The sequence below is a fragment of the Papio anubis genome, chromosome 12, assembly GCF_008728515.1.
Source record: "Papio anubis isolate 15944 chromosome 12, Panubis1.0, whole genome shotgun sequence".
Taxonomy (NCBI): domain Eukaryota; kingdom Metazoa; phylum Chordata; class Mammalia; order Primates; family Cercopithecidae; genus Papio; species Papio anubis.
The window spans coordinates 10,550,501-10,568,386 of NC_044987.1; the positions used below are offsets into that span (position 1 = coordinate 10,550,501).

A 17,886-nucleotide genomic window follows, 5' to 3' on the forward strand; every position below is an offset into this window, starting at 1 on the left:
TCTGGGCCAGAGCTGCCAACCAGGGCCCCACACCCCACCTTTAGTCCAGATGGCCTCTTGGCCCAGATGTCCCTGCTGCCAGAACACACTGGACTGGGGGACAGGAGTTGCATATTCCATGATATGCCTGTGATTTTGTTGATGTTGTTAGTTCTTTCAGGCTGTGGGGCACCTTTGCGGGGAGGTCTGGTACAGAGACAGAACATACTTCTAACGAATCAGCCCTGTTGGGGGAGGCCCACCCAGGTCCCATACCAGCCCATCAAACTGTGCGACTTCCTTCTTCTGTGTTCTGAGATTCTGCGCTACTCCCTCATTAGCCCAGATCCCAGCTCTGTACTCCTGAGCCATGGGCCACGCCCTGGGTTGGGGGGCCAGGACCTTCTTGTGGCTCCCTCTTCTGGACCCTTCGGGTTGGATTCCCGGTGTGCTGGGGGACTCAAAGGATGGCTAGGTTGCCAGAATGCACTTAGGTAGAGCAAAGCACCCAAGCTGGGCAGCAGAGACTGCACTGTATACACACCCCTAGGGGGCAGCCAGGCAGGAGCACTGGAAGGAGCTGATGGGCAGGTGGGCCTGCAGAACAGATGTACTCCAGTCCCATAGGGAAGCAGGCCTTGCCTTCTCTCTGGGGCCAGAGCCTCTCAGAGAGAGATGGGCAGCCCTAGAAGGTAGGTGCTTATGGCCGGGCTCTGTCGGAGGTGACCCACACTCAAAGGTTCCCACCTGTGTGCCTGTTGCAGCTCTGTCTCTGTCTCTATGTAATCTTCAGGGAGACCCTCTGCCAGATCATATGTCCCTAGGGGTGTGGGATCCCTTGCAGATAAGACCCCAGAGGTCCACAGCGAGAGCAAGAAGTCCCCCAGTCCTTTCACTCGCTCCTTTCCCAGGCACCATTCACGGCCAGGAAACAGCCCTAGCATTCAGGCACCCCAGTCAGGGTTCCCAGTTTCCCCTCTCTTCAGCCTTGGTGACTGCATCTTTTCTCCATTCACATTCAGCATTTTCTCTCCCAATATGTGGTCAAGTTCTGTTGGAGTAGTTGAAATCATGTTCTCTCTATGCGAGCCAAACTTCTTGGCTGCATCTAGTCTGCCATCCTGCCACTGTATATGTCATTTTCATTCATTTAAAAAAGTGCCACTTAGGAAAACAAAATAGGGGAGATGAGCACAAAGTGTGGGTTGTAATATTCTCTGATGACACAATTTTACCCTCTTAATTGACACTCCACATATCTCATTTTGATTTCATATTTTAATCGTTTTTTTAAAAATTCCAGAAAAAAATGATATACTTGAAAGAATGATTAAAGATTCAACTGAGAGGTGGTTTGGAGGAAGAGGAGGAGGAGACAGCGTAGCAGATGGAGAATGTTTGAGCAGAGAAGTAAATGGCAAATTGCATAAGATGGTGTTATGAAGTCTAGGCAGGAAAAGAGACTGCTTACACATTTATATTTGGATTTTGGAGGTCCCTAGGAGAATATGTTACTAACATTATCATAAACCAGGAAATAAATGTCTGTACAGATGGTAAACCACTAGCTAGAAAAAGTTGATGGTTGAGAGGAGGTCAGTGATAATGATCACTTGGGTCTATGAACAGATGACGTTGAGGTCCTCAGTGTTCTACTTATCATGAGTCCAGTGGTCCTGTGGTTTATGTGCATGAGCGTTACTCACATCCTGCTAACCATGAAGTTTCCCATTCATTAAGATAAAATATCACTTTATCTGTTCTTATAGGTTAGAGTTGTTTGGGGCCTACCATTCACTCAGACTGGAACTCCTTTTCTAAAGGAGGTCGTCTGCTTCTCCTGAAGCTTACCTGTTTACCTTTTTCTCTTTCCAACTTTCACATAGATTAACATGCACAAGGACTTGTGCAACAGTTTAACCTTAGAAAATTCAAGAACTCTAGAGTTGCATCAGTCAACATCATAATATATAACAAAATAAAAGATAATTCTAACTGAGGAAGAACATAGTGATATATCGGAAAGATAACAAAGGAACAGGCCAGGCACAGTGGCTCACACCTATAATCCTAGCACTTTGGGAGGCCAAGGCAGGAGAATCACCTGAGGTCAGGAGTTCAAGACCAGCCTGGCCAACATGGCGAAACCCTGTCTCTGCTAAAAATGCAAAATTAGCCTGGCATGGTGGCACATGCCTGTAATCCCAGCTACCTGCGAGGCTGAGGCAGGAGAATCACTTGAACCTGGGAGGCAGAGTTTGCAGTGAACTCAAGATTGTGCCACTGCACTCCGGCCTGGGAGACAGAGTGAAACTTCATCCCCCTGCCACCTCTACAAAAAAAAAGAACAACAAAGAAACCAGAAATCTTATGATTTTTCCGTAGCTTCATTACATGATTGCTGCATGAGATCAGAAAGGAGAAGGGAAAAGATCCAGCAGGTAAATTGCAGAGCAGAGGAGGCCTCTGAGGATGACTGATCTGGGCCCAAATACAAATCCCAGTGGATATGAAATAATGAAGTCATGTACAAGAGCAGAGCTGTCTGTATTTTGCTAAAGCAATGTACAATGTAATCTTTGGCTTGACAGGTATTTTCAGTGCAAACTAATCTCACCTGACATTTCTCTGCTTTAACACCTTGAATTCATCCCCATGATCCACAGCCTATATGCTACAGTTAAGACTCCTTAACTTTCCATAGTGTTCTTGGTGATGAAATTTAACTCACCTGTCGAGTGTTCCTTTTACTGCTCCTTCCTTTCTTTTTTTGTTTTTACATCTTAAAGACATATACTTTTTATTTTTTAATGATACCAAAATAAAGCTGGAAACAATAATTTAGACCCTAAGTGTCTGGTTTACACATGTATAGGGTCACTTAATAGTTTCATAAATTGTCAACTTGTTCTTTCTTTTTTTGTGAAATGGAGTCTCGCCCTGTCGCATCCAGGCTGGAGTTCAGTGGCATGATCTCGGCTCACTGCAACCTCTGCCTCCTGGGTTCAAGTGATTCTCCTGTCTCAGCCTCCCAAGTAGCCGGGATTACAGGTGCCTGCCACCATGTCCGGCTAATTTTTTGTATTTTTAGCAGAGACGGGGTTTCACCATGTTGGTCAGGCTGGTCTCAAACTCCTGACTGACCTCAGGTGATCTGCCTGCCTCAGCCTCCCGAAGTGCCGGGACTATAGGCCTGAGCCACCACGCCCAGCCCAACTTTTTCTTAATGATACAAAGAAACAATTAAAGCAAAATATCAAGTCTTTAGTCATTTCATTAGACAAAATTACCAACTACTCATCTCCCTTTTGCAACACAACAAGCTATAAGAAAATTCATAAAATTATCCTTGGCTTACTTATTAATAATTATTAAGTATTTTAGTGGCTCAGAGTTCTGGCAAACTAGCCATAAACAAAGAGCACCACAACCAGGAGGACCCTGGCGTTGATGTTTGCTGCAGTCCTCCACAAGGGCCTCTCAGATGACAGCTTCTTCCTCGGGGCTTCCTCCTCCTCCTTGGGCAGCTTGAGCCCTGTCTTCCTCAAACCACAGAGTAAGTCATAAGCTTTCTTGAGATGTCCATGAGATTGCTCAGGATAATATGTACATTAGGAATAGGTTTTGTTAAGAGGGAGATTCCTAAGACTGCCAGTATAGACTGCCCCCTCCCCTCCCCACCAAAAATAAAAAGAAAAAAGAAAAGAAAAGAAAAAGAAAAGAATGATGGAAAGGTACAGACAGTGCTCTCCACGGATAATCTTGGGACAGTCACTGGCAGCCAAGCAACTCCCTGTTCCGTAGGTGAACTCCACAACATATCCGTAAGGCAATTGGAGGCCCAAGATAACTAGCAATTGATTGTGCTTAATAATCAGTCATCGGTTTTGAGATACTTGAACCAATGGGACCTATCTGATGACAAATAGCCTGGTAAGAAAACCAAGTAAATATTAAACAAAAGCATTTAAGCAACCCTGTTGCATTCATTATTGAATTGATTCTTGCTGTCACTTGTTGGTTTTCCAACTCAAATCAAGCTCTTTGACATTACATGAACCCATGCCATGATTAATGATTATGTTAGCAAAATGCCAGTCCCTTCTTTCTCCCTGTTACTCATGACTATGTCAAATTGTTGGCTTCCCTTTGAGGTGCTTCATATCACCCCTTTGCTTTATATTCCTTCATTCTTTCATTTCTTTTTTTCCATGATAAATTTTGTTCATCATTAAAAATCTGACTCTCATGTAACTTACCTGCGAAGCCTTCCTAGAGTCCCATAAACAGAATTCATAACTCACGGCTTTGTGCTCTTATCACACTTGTGCTAAGCTAATTGCAGTAGACTGTATGCTGAAATAATTAAAGGAATGTTTGCTGAAGTCAGATTGCCTGGGCTCTAACCCTGGTTTTGTCTTTTCCTATCTTTGTAACATCTGAGAAGCTATTTAACTTCTCCATGCCTCAGTTTCCTCATATGTAAAATGCAGATAATAGATATATCTACTATATAGTATAGTTATGAAGTGTAAATGAGTTAATAAATATGTGTGATTCCATTAATGTGTGGTACATAGAAAGCCCTATACAAGTTTTTGCTATTATTAGTATCACATTTTATTGTGGGTTATTATGCCTGGTTCTTCCATCGACTGGTGAACTCCTACATCTCAAAGATCACGGCCAAAATGCCTTTGTAAAATTAACAATAACAATTATGCTTGACACAACACAGGTAGCTAGTAAACGGACTTCAACAAGATGGCTTCTTTCATAAATGGTTTGAACACACTGGGTGGGTCTTTGAAATTGAAATCGAGGAACATTTATCTTCTCCCCTGCCTTCCTGGCACCCCCTTCCCTGTAATGTGAGCAGAGACTACTTTTTCTTAGGCAATTGTCTCATTTCTTTCATTTCTGGAATAATTTGCATTTGTAAGCATATTTTTAGAGTCTGCAGACACATTAATTTGTAAAGGCAGAATTCAGACGTGCACCTGTAAGGAGGGCTTTGAACTACCCAGTTTTCTCCTCTCCTGTAACCTAATGTATTAGGAAGAACTGAGATTAGTATCAACGATGGAGTGACCATGAGTAAGCTTCTAGGCTGCACTTCCTGATTTGCACTGTCTGTTCTCAGGTCTTCCTCGCAGGAGTGTCATGAGGCCGTGTCTTCCACTCACCAAGCATCAGTTAATGCGGATGTACTGCATGAATGAACTAAATAATCAGGCCTTATTATCCTTTCTGTTGTGGAAGAAAATTTTAAATATTTATCAGATTAAAAAGTTTGACCTTTTTGAAAATTTTCAGACTAGAATTAGATTGGAATGTTTGTGGTCAACACTTGTGAATTTAAATACTTAAATATTTACATATTTAAAATACACAACTTGGTGTTATCTATCTTGCTACACACATATGTATATATATAAAAATTTATGTACATATATACAATATGAAAACATCACCACTTACATATGTGTGTATATTATATGTATGTATGTATGTAATATATGTAAAATTGTCACCACCAAGCTAAGGAACATAACTGTTATCCACAGATGTTTTCTTCCTGCCCCTTTGTAATGCCCCACTTCTGTCCTCACACAAAGAATCATCTGCTTTCTGTCAATATAGATTAATTTGCATTTGCTAGAATTTTACAGAGATGAAATTATATAGACGTACTTTTTTCTGGGGGATGGGGTGCAGGTTTGGCTCCTTCTGCTAAGCATAATTATTTTGAGGTTCATCCATGTTGCCTTGTGTATCAATTGTTCAATGTTTTTACTACTGAGTGGTATGGATTTGGATGAATAAACCACAAAGCATTTTCAACTGAGGAACACTTGTATCATTTCCAGTATTGGACTATGACAAATAAAGCTACTGTGAATGTTAATGTACAAGTCTTTGTATAAGCATATGTTTAATTTCTCCTGAGTAACTACTCAGTATGGAAAGGATGAGTAATATAGTGGATATATGTTTAATTTTTTAGTAACTGGAAGATTGTTTGTTTGAGTGGCTGTATCATTTTAGATTCATACTACCAGATTGTGATAGTCCCAGTCAATGCACAGCCTCAGCTTATACTTTTAATGTAAGTCATTCTAATTAATAGGTGTACTGTGGTATGTTTCCAAATGTTTATTTGCCATCATTGTAACAATGGTGATGAATTCAAATATTTGTTCATTTTATGGATTATTTTCTTATTATTGAGTTTTGAGAATTTTTACATATTCTGAATACAAAACTTTAGTTGATACCTGATCTGCAAGTATGTTCTGAGATTTATCTTTTTAATCTCTTAACAATGTCTTAGGAGGAGCAAAAATTTTTAATTTTGATAGAACCTACAGTGTCAATTGGATTTTTTAATAAATCATGCTTTTTGAAATCCTTTCTTAAAATGTTTCTGTCTACTTGTTCTATCAGTGACTGAGAGAGTGGCATAGGTATCTCCAAAAATACTTGTGGATTTGACTACTTTTGCTTGCAAGTCTGTCAAATTTAGACGTCATATGGAATTTTGATTGCCTTAGAATATCTGAAGCTATCTTGACAAAGAACAAAAGTATATGATATAAGCTAAAATGTTTTGAGAAATACTATGACACGGATTAGTATTGGGGAAACCATCCCCACACCACCCGGTGGGTACCCTGAGTCCAGTGGAGACAGAGGAATTAGAAAGAGACAGAATAAGAATTTAAAAGGCGGATCCAGGGACCGGAGCATCCGAGGCTTGCTCAGGGCCCTGAGCTCTGGGCCTCCACCCAATTCGTTGGTTTACAAACTCTTTTTTCTTAGGGCAAGTGGGAGGGGTAGGAAAGGATGAGGAAAAGGATTAATCAGTGAAGGAGAACTTGTGAGTCATTCAATAAGATGTATAGCAGTGGCGGTTTCTGTGAATTTCCTCGAGCAAAGGCATGTGTCTAAACTACTTAACTTATTGGGACTGAAATGAGTGGCAGTGGGTTTCAGGAGAAGCCAAGATGTTTGATTATACTCCACTGCTGCAAGGGAGTGTTATCTCCCCGAGCAACCTGTGGCATGTCACGGAGCTGTTATGCTCTTGGGGCATAAAAACATGAAGGCAATAAGGAGACTTTTCTCTTCAGAGGCCGCCCATGGCTTCCCATGGGTGTCTCACACAGGGGAGACCAACTCATCTGGCGTCCCAGAAACTCTCTTTCCCACAGATTAGATAGTGTGTTACAGGTGGTCATAGAGGAGAAAAAAAAAACAAAAACAAAACAGAACAATAGAGAGTGCAAAAGTAGACCTAGGCATATTTGGTCATTTTGTGAATGAAGTGCGATAGGAGCCTATATTTTATTCTATTGCTAACAAGATTTTCCTTTCATTACTGTTAGCAATAGGAGAAATAAGTGATTTGAAAACTAGGCAGAAAGTATGCAAGATAAACCTGGGGCATACTATGGTGCTAGAAGTAAGGGAGGTTATCATAAAATAAACAAAAAACACCAAGTTGATGATTGATGCAAGTTTGTCAGAGGGATTCAGGAATCAATGAAAGGAACTCTGATGACAATGTTAGAACAATTTGAGCAGCAAATAAAGTATTATTGAATTATAACCCAATATATATAGTAATATCCATGAGTCCATGCTGATAACATACATAAATGAGTGGACAAATAAATAAATGAGAAAAGAGAAAAATCCCACAAAGAAGAATTCTGAATAATTTATGAAGACACTTCACCCTAAATGAAGTGAAACATAACAATCCACTCTTTCAGTGTAAGCCATGCATACTGACTTTCTTCCGGAGAGTACAGAAAATATGAAAAAAGTGTAACTTTTTAGTGAAGAAACCAGACCAACACTACCTCAGCCACAAAATCAAGGTTGGCATCAACAGTAATAAGTGTGTTTAAAGTTGATAGCACGTACCTTTGATATAATATGGTGAAAATGAAACTTCATAAATCCACTCATTTGTGGTTAAATTATTTTTGACAAAGGTGTCAAGAACACACAATATTGGAAGGACAGAATCTTCAAAAATCTGTTGGAAAAACTGGATATCTGCATGCAAAAGAATAAAAATTGGCCTTTATTTCACACTATGTACAAAAGTAAAGTCAACTCAAAATGGATTAAAAACATAAAGTATAAGATTTGAAAATATAAAACTACTGGAGAAAAACATTAGGGAAATCTTCTTGATATTGGTTTGAGCAAAGACCTTTTAGATCGAACTGCAAAAGCACAGGGAAGAAAAGCAAAAATAGATAGATGAGGGTACATCAAACTAAGAAGCTTATGCACAGAAAAGGAAATAATTAACAGTGTGAAGAGACAACCTATGGGATAAAAGAAAATATTTGCAGCCATACATCTGGTAAGGGATTGATATCCAAAATATATTAAAAAGTCAAACAACTCAATAGCAAGAAAATTAAACCAACCTAAAACTAGGCACAAGACTCAAATAGACATTTTTCCAAAGAAGAACTACAAATGGCGAACGGGTAAATGAAGATACTTGACATCACTACTCATCAGAGAAACACAAATTAAAACCACAATGAGGTATCACCTCATAGCTGTTAGTATAGGTATCATTAAGAAGACAAGATATAACATGGGTTGGCTAGAATGTGAACAGAGAGCCCTTGCACACTGGTGGTGGGAATACAAATTCACACAGCTATTATGTAAAACAGTATGGTTTCCTCAAAAGTTAAAAAATAGAACTACCACGTGATCCAGCAGTCTCACTACTGGTTATACATCCAAAGGAAACGAAATCAGTATGTTGATGAGATATCTGCACTCCCATGTTTATTGTAGCATTACTCAAAGTAGCCAAGTTATGTAATCAACGTAAGTGTCCATCAACACTTGAATGGATAAAGAAAACGAGGTGTATATTCATAATGGAATTCTATTCAGACTTAAAAAAACAAATCTTGTCATCTGCTACAACATGGATGAATCTGGAGGATATTTTGTTAAATGAAATAAGCCAGGCACAGAAAAACCAACAGTGCATGATCTCACTTATGTGTGGAATCTAAAAAGTAGAACTGAACAAAGCAGCGAGTAAAATGGTGGCTACCAGGGTTTGGGGGAAGGGATGGCAACTGGGGAGATGTTGGTCAAAAGATACAAAATTTCAGTTAGACAGGAAGAATAAGTTCAGTAGACTTATTATACAACAAGGCAAGTATATCTAATAACAATATATTGTATATTTGAAAATTGCTAAGAAAGTAGATTTTACATGTTCTCACCACAAAAAAATAATAAATTTATGAGGCAATGCATATGTTAATTAGCTTGATTTAGTCATTCCATGATGTATGCATGTATCAAAACATCAGTGTTGTATACCACGAATAATATAATTTTTTGTTTCAATTAAACAAGTAAATAAACAAAAGAATATAGATGCTATTTAATAATGTTTCAATGATTCATTAATTGTAACTAATGTAGCATATTAATATATGATGTTAGTAACAGGAAAAATTATATAGGACAAGGGAACTCTACTATCATCAAAAGTCTATGATAAATGTAAAACTGTCCTAAAAATAATGTTAATTTTAAAATATGAAAAAAGTTTCATGGTGGATATTTAAAGTGGAATTCTGTTAATGCAAGTTGAATTTGAGCTTGCACAGAACTAACAGATGTGTAAGAGACTGAAGTGAGAGGTAGGCAGGTGATCTGACATGGGATGTCTGAGGTGTCTGGTACTATTTTCAATCAATATTATTTGAGTGTCTACTCTATGTCTTATTAGAGCTTAAGCCAACTCAACAGAGAAAGATTAAAAGAATAAGCATTTAAGTATCATATTATTATCATAAGTCATACGTGCTGAGAAGAAAAGGAGACAGTATCTGAGAGCAAGAAGAGAGGGATAGTGTACAAAGTAGCTGGAGTTTCGAAGATGAGTTCTCTGAAGAAATAACATTTAAGTTTTTCTAGCCTTTACAAGTATATTTTTGTAGGTCTGATGCTGGCATACTTTATGTTGTGTTGATTACCCTGAGGTACATGGGCAATACCATTCCAATAGTTTGGTTTAGCTTAGAGATAGCAGCTGTAAGTAGAAGAAACACATTCACGCTAGCATTTGTGTTGGCTCAAAACAATAGAATCCATGACTGATGGAGACCCTGACCAGCTCTATTTGATATGATTAGTATAATGTGTTTTTAGATTTTCCAGGGAACAGCCCTTTAGAACTGAAGCTTAGTATTTTATCACCAGAAGAGAGTATTTTTATTATGTTGAGGACTATGTTTTAATCAATTACATGAAAGAAAAGGGGAAAGGGAATGGAATTGGCATTAGTGGGTTATGCCAGTAATTCATTATGTCACCTTATTATTTCTTCTAAGAAAATATCATGTCTTCATAATCCTTATAAGAGAAAAACTGAGAGGGAATTGGCATAAAATAGACCATGTGCATAAGAAATAATGTCAGTAAAATCCCCCCAAATTAGAAAGAATGTTGACAGATGCGCTAAAGTGAAAGACATCATTTCATACAATATAATAGTCAAAAACGTAGATCTAATGCAATCATTTTCATAGTACTTCTGTTCATAAGAATGTTCTTTTCCCTAGCATTTTCTTCAGGGCGACGTGGACATCTTTATTCCTCAGGCTGTAGATCAGGGGGTTCAGCATGGGCACAACAGTAGTGTAAAACACAGAGGACACTTTCCCCTGGTCCATGGAGCTGACAGATGATGGTTGCAGGTACATGAATGCTGCAGATCCAAAGAAGACAGCAACAGCCGAGATGTGGGAGCTGCAAGTGCTGAAGGCTTTGGACCTGCCCTCCGTGGAGCGAATGCGGAGGATGCTGGCAATGATAAAGATGTAAGAGCTGAGGATGGTCAGGCTGGGGACAAGGATGTTAATTCCACTGAAGATTAAAATCAGTAACTCATTAACGTAAGTACTAGAACAGGAGAGCTTCAAGATGGAAATAAGATCACAGAAATAATGGTTGATCACATCAAATTTGCAGAATTGAACCCTAAAAATACAGCCTATATGAGCTGACGCACAAATCAGGCCTATTATATACACTCCTAAAATCAGAGAAAAGCTAGCCTTATTGGATATGATGACACTGTACAGCAAGGGGCTACAGATGGCCACATAGCGGTCATATGCCATTGCAGCCAACATGTGGCACTCTGCAATAGCAAAAATGAGGAAGAAGTAGAGCTGAGTCATGCATTCAGGGTAGGAGATGATGTTCTTCTCTGTCACAAAGTTCAGCAGCATCTTAGGGGTAATGACCGTGGAATGGCAGAAGTCAATGAAGGACAGACTGCTGAGGAAATAGTACATAGGGGTGTGCAGGTAAGGACTGAGCCCAATCAGTGTGATCATGCCCAGGTTCCCCAGCGTTGTGACTACATAGATTCCCAGGAAGATGAGGAAGAGGGGCAGCTGGAGCTCTGACTTCTCTGTTAGCCCAACCAGAATAAACTTAGTCACTAAAGAATGGTTTTCTGCTGCCATTCTTTGATCAGTTTCTGCAAGGGAGAGAAAAAACATGATATTTGGGTGAATTGTATTGTTATTCTCCTTTTGTAGGAAAGGGACCCCTTGTTTATATATGATCATTTAACTCTGGTTCAATTAACTGAAGCATAATTTATCCCAATTTAGCATGTATTAATCTTTATTTTCTAGTAACTGGTATTTGATATTATAATATTTTACCTATGTTTATAATAATTAAAAACTTTGAGTGTCTATTTTCTGTTTTGAATATTTCAATGGTCTCCAATATTTTTAAGCTAATACTTGCAAACTTAAATTCTTAGAGAAGCCAATGTAAACAAGTAAAAATGAGTGACAACTTGGGGAGAACAATCCCTGTCTACAGACAGTAACCTCTAATAACCTGAAACTAATTCCTGTCAGGGATGAACAGAAGTCTTATTATTATCAGACTTCAATGTTTTATGTAATTATGAAGAAATCTAGATTTGTACATCAAACATTCATATTTTCAGATACTATTAAAATGAAATAACATTTATAATTATCATTGTGAATATCTATCAGCTGTAGTGGTGACAATTCTATGATTTGTCATCTCTGAGCTACAGTGAAGTATCTCTGACATCCCTTGAGGGAAATAGAATGAGCAGTTGTTGAATAGACAGACTCTAAAGTCAAAGTGCTTGTGTTCAAATTCTGACCCCGTCATTTACTAATCAATACCCCGAGCCTGTCAAATAGCCTCTTTGTGTCATGACTTTCAAACCTGTAAAAGAGAACATTATTACCTATCTAAATAACATTTGCAGACTCATAAATCGGTAAGTGAAGAAGGTCAATCTTATGTTGTTAATGTCTATTAAGAGGGTAACAATGGGAAGATACTAAGAAATTACTGATTTCAACGTACAGAAACAACAATCTTATTACCTCAGTATTTCCTTTCATTTTCTTCAACTTTTGTGAATTAGAAGAGAGTAAAAAGTAGAGACACACAATTAAAAAACAGAATTACAAGTGTGATCCCCTTTCTGTTAAACAGTGAATAGATGATGTGGCTATTGCATTCATTAAAGTTACATTTCAAATGAATGAGTCAAATTATTTAAAAAAATACAAAGTTTAGAAAATCTATACATTTCTTAACACATTTCTACACCAAAATAATTCTGAAATCAATCAGATCTGAGCATAAAAGCTAACTATAAAACACTTGGAAAAACAACTGGTAAAATCCTTGATATCTTGGAAAAGTTTATGATTTCTTAGAAAAAAATCTTAAAAGCGAAAGAACTAAAAACTAACAATGGTTCGATCATATTTCATCAAAATTAATGACATTAAGAAAAAGAAATGGCAAGTTCAAGGTAACACATATGCTGACAAAGGACTTTTATCTAAAATATCTAAATAACATATGCAAATAATAGTACAAAGACAACCAAATATTAACAACTAGTGAAATATCAGAAGAGCTATCTCACAGAAAAGATATATGACTGGTCAGTAAATTTGTGAAAATATATCCAATGTTTTTAGTAATCAAGGAAATGAAAATTAACGCCATAATGAGACAACACTATAAACCATGATAGATTAGAAAAAACAGAACAAAAAAACACCTGAAGATATCAGGTGTTGGTGAGGAGCATCTCTACTTGTCATACAAAGCTGGCGGGGAGTGTGAAATTGTTCAACTGTTTTGGAAAAGAGTTTGCCAATTTCTTATAAACTTAAACAGACGTTAACTAAATAAATCCAGCAATTCTGCCTCTTAGTATTTACCCAAGAAAAATGTAAACATTTGTGTACACAAAGACACGTACAAAATGTACATGGCAGCCTTATTCAAAACAACCAAAAATTAGAAAGATTTTTTCTCTCCCTTGCAGAAACTGATCAAAGAATGGCAGCAGAAAACTATTCTTTAGTGACTAAGTTTATTCTGGTTGGGCTAACAGAGAAGTCAGAGCTCCCGTTGCCACTCTTTGTCGTCTTCCTGGGAATCTATGTGGTCACAAAGCTGGGGAACCTGGGCATGATCACACTGATTGGGTTCAGTTCTTACCTGCGCCCCTATGTACTATTTCCTCAGCAGATCTACTCAACAGATGAGTAGATGCATGAGTTGTGGTGTGTGTATGTGTATGTACATATACATTAAATTGAATACTATTGAGAATTTAAAAAGTAAATATAAATTACAAATACATTTATTAACATGAATCTCAAAAATATTATGTTTCTTTGCAACAGATATTCCACCAGAAACCCCGAATGTATATGAGTATTCATCCGTGTAGCTCTCGAGATCTACAGGTATTTTGTGTGTAAGAAAGTTCAGTAATGGAATGAATTATTTAATAGATATCATATATTCAGATTTTATCTTTCTTTTTAGTTTTCTTAAATTGAATTTTCAATTCAGTTGCTTACTTTACAAGTTATGAAACATTTAACATTATGTTTTTCATAATTTCTTTAACATTTAAAAAATATTTGAAGATCATGCAAAATTTTTTGCTTCTTCATTCCTGAATCCAATAAATTAAGGCTATCTTTTTGTCTTGATCATTCATGCTAGAAGTTTGTCAATTTTATTAATCAATTTAAATAAGTTAACTATTTACTATGTTGATTTTATGCTAATACTTATTTTTATTTAAATTATTTCTAATAATTTATTTTATTTTTATTCATTTCATTAGCATGATTTTCTATCCTTTTCCTAGATTTTTGAACTGAACCCTAATCAACATCTTCTACTTATGGTCTTTTCTAATATGTGCATATAAGGTATAAATTTCCATGTCAGCCCTACTTTAGCTACTGGTCACAAGTTTTGATATATCAAACTTACAATATTGTACAGTTTAAGATACTTCATAATTTCTTTTTTATATTTGTGTTGTTCCATGGATTATAGAGAAGTGAACTGTTAACTTTACGGAAGTCAGGCTTTTTAAAATGTCTGTCTTAACTTCATAGGAGCTAATAAGCATACTCTGAATCATTGAAGTTATTTCAAATTTTTGAGATTTTCTTTATAATACAACATATCGTCAGTTTTTATAAATATTCCAAACGCATCTTAAAAGAATACATTGCCAGATTGTGTGGTCCCTTAATACATACATTTCAATGATGTTCAATTCACTAATTATGCTGTTGAGATATTTCATATGCATAGTGATATTTTTGTCTGATGTTCTAACAGTTAGTAGCTAAGTATGTCCATGTCTCCCACTCAAATTTCTGATTTTTAAATTTCTTCCTTTAGTTGTTGAATCTTTACCAAAATCTTTATTATTACGGAATACAGAAAGTTATATTTAGTCATTTGTCTTGCTTAAATCTTCCTTTGTCTCATGTCAGCATTTTTAGCATTGTTAGGCTATCACAATACTTTTTAGGTTAATGTTTGCACAGCATACTATTTTTTACTCCCTTTCATTAGATTTTCTGTTTCTTTATATTAAAATTTGTTTTTAAAAGAAGCACAAAATAATATCATATGAAATAGCAACAACTTAGCACCAAATACCTCAAAATATAAAACAAAACTTATACAATGGCTATAGATTAAAACTTTTAAGTAATCTTAAGATAAGTTAGACAAACTTAAGTCTCAACCAATGGATGGATGGATAAAGAAAATGTGGTATACGTATACAATGGAATACTATTAAGCCATAAAGCAAATGAAATCCTGTAATTTGATGGTTAAGTGAAATAAACCAGGCACAGAAAGACAAATATTTTATGTTCTCACTCATATGTGGAAGCTAAAAAAGCTGATCTCATGGAGATAAAGAGTAGAATGATAGTCACTAGTGGCTGGAAAGACTGGCTGGGTGTGGAAGTATGAAGAGAAGTAGATTAATGGGTACATGACATACAGTTAGATGGAAAGAACAGTTCCTAATGTTCAATAATGTAGTAGGGTGATTATACTTAACAACAATATATCGTGTATTTTTAAATAAGTAGAAGGCTTAAAATGTTCCCAACACAAAGAAATGATAAACGTTTGAGGCAATGGGTATCCTAAATACCCTGATTTGATCATTACACGTTGTATGCATCTATCAAAATACCACAGGTACCTCATAAATATGTACAATTATGTATCAATTAATTTTTTAAAAACCTTAATAAGAGAAGAGATTTACCATATCTGTGGATAATAAGATTCATTATTATAAAGATATTAAGTCTCTTAAACTTATGTATAGATTTAAAATAATTCAATTCCTGGATATAACATCTAAACAGATGATTGATATGTTAAAAAAATACATCAATATATAATTTTTTTTAACTTTTATTTTAAATTCAGAGGTACATGTTTAGGTTTGTTGTATCGGTAAACTTGTGTCATGTGGGTTTGTTGTACAAATTATTTACTCACTCAGATATTAAGCATTGTACCCGTTAGTTAGTTTTTTCTAATCCTCTCCCTCCTCCCACCCTCTGCCCTCCAAAAGGCCCCAGTATGTGTTGTTAACCTCTATGTGTCCATGCGTTCTCATTGTTTAGATTCTACTTGTAAATGAGAACATGCAGTATTTGGTTTTCTGTTCCTGTGTTAGTTTGCTAAGGATAATTGTCTCCAGCTTCATTCATGTCCCTGCAAAGGATATGATTTTGTTCTTTTTATGGTTACATAGTATTCCGTGGAGTAAAAATGCCTATCAATAATAGACTGGATAAATATGTCATTCTTATGCCTTTGTATCCTCATAGCTTAGCTCCCACTTATAAATGAGAACACATGACATTTGGGTTTCCATTCCTGAATTACTTCACTTAGAATAATGACCTCCAGCTTCATCCAAGTGGCTGCAAAAGTCATTATTTTGCTCTTTTTTATGGCTGAGTGGTATTCCATGGTGTGTATTGAAATTTTAAAAAATTATTTAAAAAGAAAAACTGCATTACTATGAAAAATATATCAACAAATTCCTGAAGAGAACATTTAGCTACTGCTTTTTATGTCTGAGGATTTATGGAAAATATCATCTTAGTGCAATATCAAAGGGGAGTCAAGATACTGATTCTCAAAAATTTACAATTACGGTACTCTAAAAACTCAAGATGGACGTTATAGCCTTCATTCTCTACATCCCTTTCTCAATATCTGTATGTAAGATCAGTAAATGCCTTGCTTTCTAGAATACAGCTTGTCTCAATCAGAGCATTTTACATCAACACTAATATTTCAATTGCTTGGTGTGAATGTGCTGTAGACACAGTTTATCTTTAATTTATACAGGCAGGTGGCACAGGCTTTCAGAATATGCACTGGACAAGAAAGAGTTATGGGAGGCTTGCTGCTTTATAGTCAGATGTAGAAGAAAATATTTGAACACAAAGAGTGTTTGTTAATTTGGGTATTTCCCAATATGATTGATCATCACAGTCATCTAGAGGGATTGAAGTGTTTACAAAAAAAGGATTAATGTAAAAATGTAAACATGATTATAATGAAAAACAAACATTCCAGAATCACCTCCCTATACGCTCTATCCTGTTTCCCAGAGACTATTTAAACTCTGTGGAATAGCTCCAACAAACAGTTTCTGTTTCCAGTTCATCCGAAATTTACTGCTATAGTTCTAAGTAATTTGTTCATATTGCTATTTGTAGAATTAATAAATTTGAGCATTATAAATTTCCAAACTGCATGTGGTTTTACTTTGGTTAAACTAGTACTGCTACCCCCTCTCTAATTCTGATAATTGATAGTTGTATTCTAGTTCAGATATCTTTTCGTAGTTTCTGAAACTTTGAAAATATTTTCAAATCTCTTTGTCAACTTTCAAATTTTTTTCAACTCACCTGTAAATATCCTGTTTGTGTTGTTTAATATAGATTTTCTACCACTCTACCAGATTTAGTGAATCAGAGTCTTTGAGGTTGAGGTTTAGAGATCTGACCTCTCTGAAAAATAAAATAAAAATAAATCACACAGATAACACTTCTAAATCAATGATGATGATCATCCAGGTTTGAGAAAAGAGTCGAAACAAATTAAAATGTAGCAGAGAAAATATTTATTAACTTCTAAGCTTAGTTTTAAAAATTAATTCTTCCTGTATAAGATATCTGGGTTGAGTGTAGTTTATATAAAAGCATAAAGACATTTTTAAAAAATAATCCAATGGAGTCCATAGAATAATAGATGATAAGGAAAGCAATTGAAAATTCATAGCTTATTTATTAAAAGACAATTTCTAGAGTATGATGAGTCTTAATCCCAATAAGATCTCTGACATAGCTTCCCAACTCATGTGCCATGGACTTAGAATGTGTTACAATGGCGCTGAAGTGCTGGTGTTTAGTCCTTGGGGTCATGAAGAGAAGCCTGTGGCATCCA

At 36.3% G+C, this 17,886-nt stretch overlaps 1 protein-coding gene and 1 long non-coding RNA gene across 2 annotated transcripts in view; both read right to left on the reverse strand.

Moving 5' to 3' along the window:
• Nucleotides 1-5,482: 5,482 nt before the first annotated feature.
• The window catches only part of LOC103877975, a 36,172-nt gene continuing 23,768 nt past the window's right edge, over nt 5,483-17,886 (reverse strand). Inside the window, exons 5-6 of the long non-coding RNA XR_002517270.2 lie at nt 17,349-17,450; nt 5,483-8,046 (exon numbers count right to left, since the gene is read on the reverse strand). This is a non-coding gene — a long non-coding RNA (uncharacterized LOC103877975). The remainder of the gene's footprint in view (nt 8,047-17,348; nt 17,451-17,886) is intronic.
• On the reverse strand, nt 9,457-11,768 carry LOC108582070 (olfactory receptor 8G5). The gene has a single exon (XM_017949060.2). The coding sequence runs from the start codon at nt 11,622-11,624 to the stop codon at nt 10,584-10,586; it is 1,041 nt and encodes a 346-aa protein (XP_017804549.2). The 5' UTR covers nt 11,625-11,768; the 3' UTR covers nt 9,457-10,583.

Excerpts from the sequence above, each read along its gene's own strand:
- LOC108582070 (XM_017949060.2), bottom strand. The coding sequence starts at position 11,624 with ATGATCATATATAAACAAGGGGTCCCTTTCCTACAAAAGGAGAATAAC.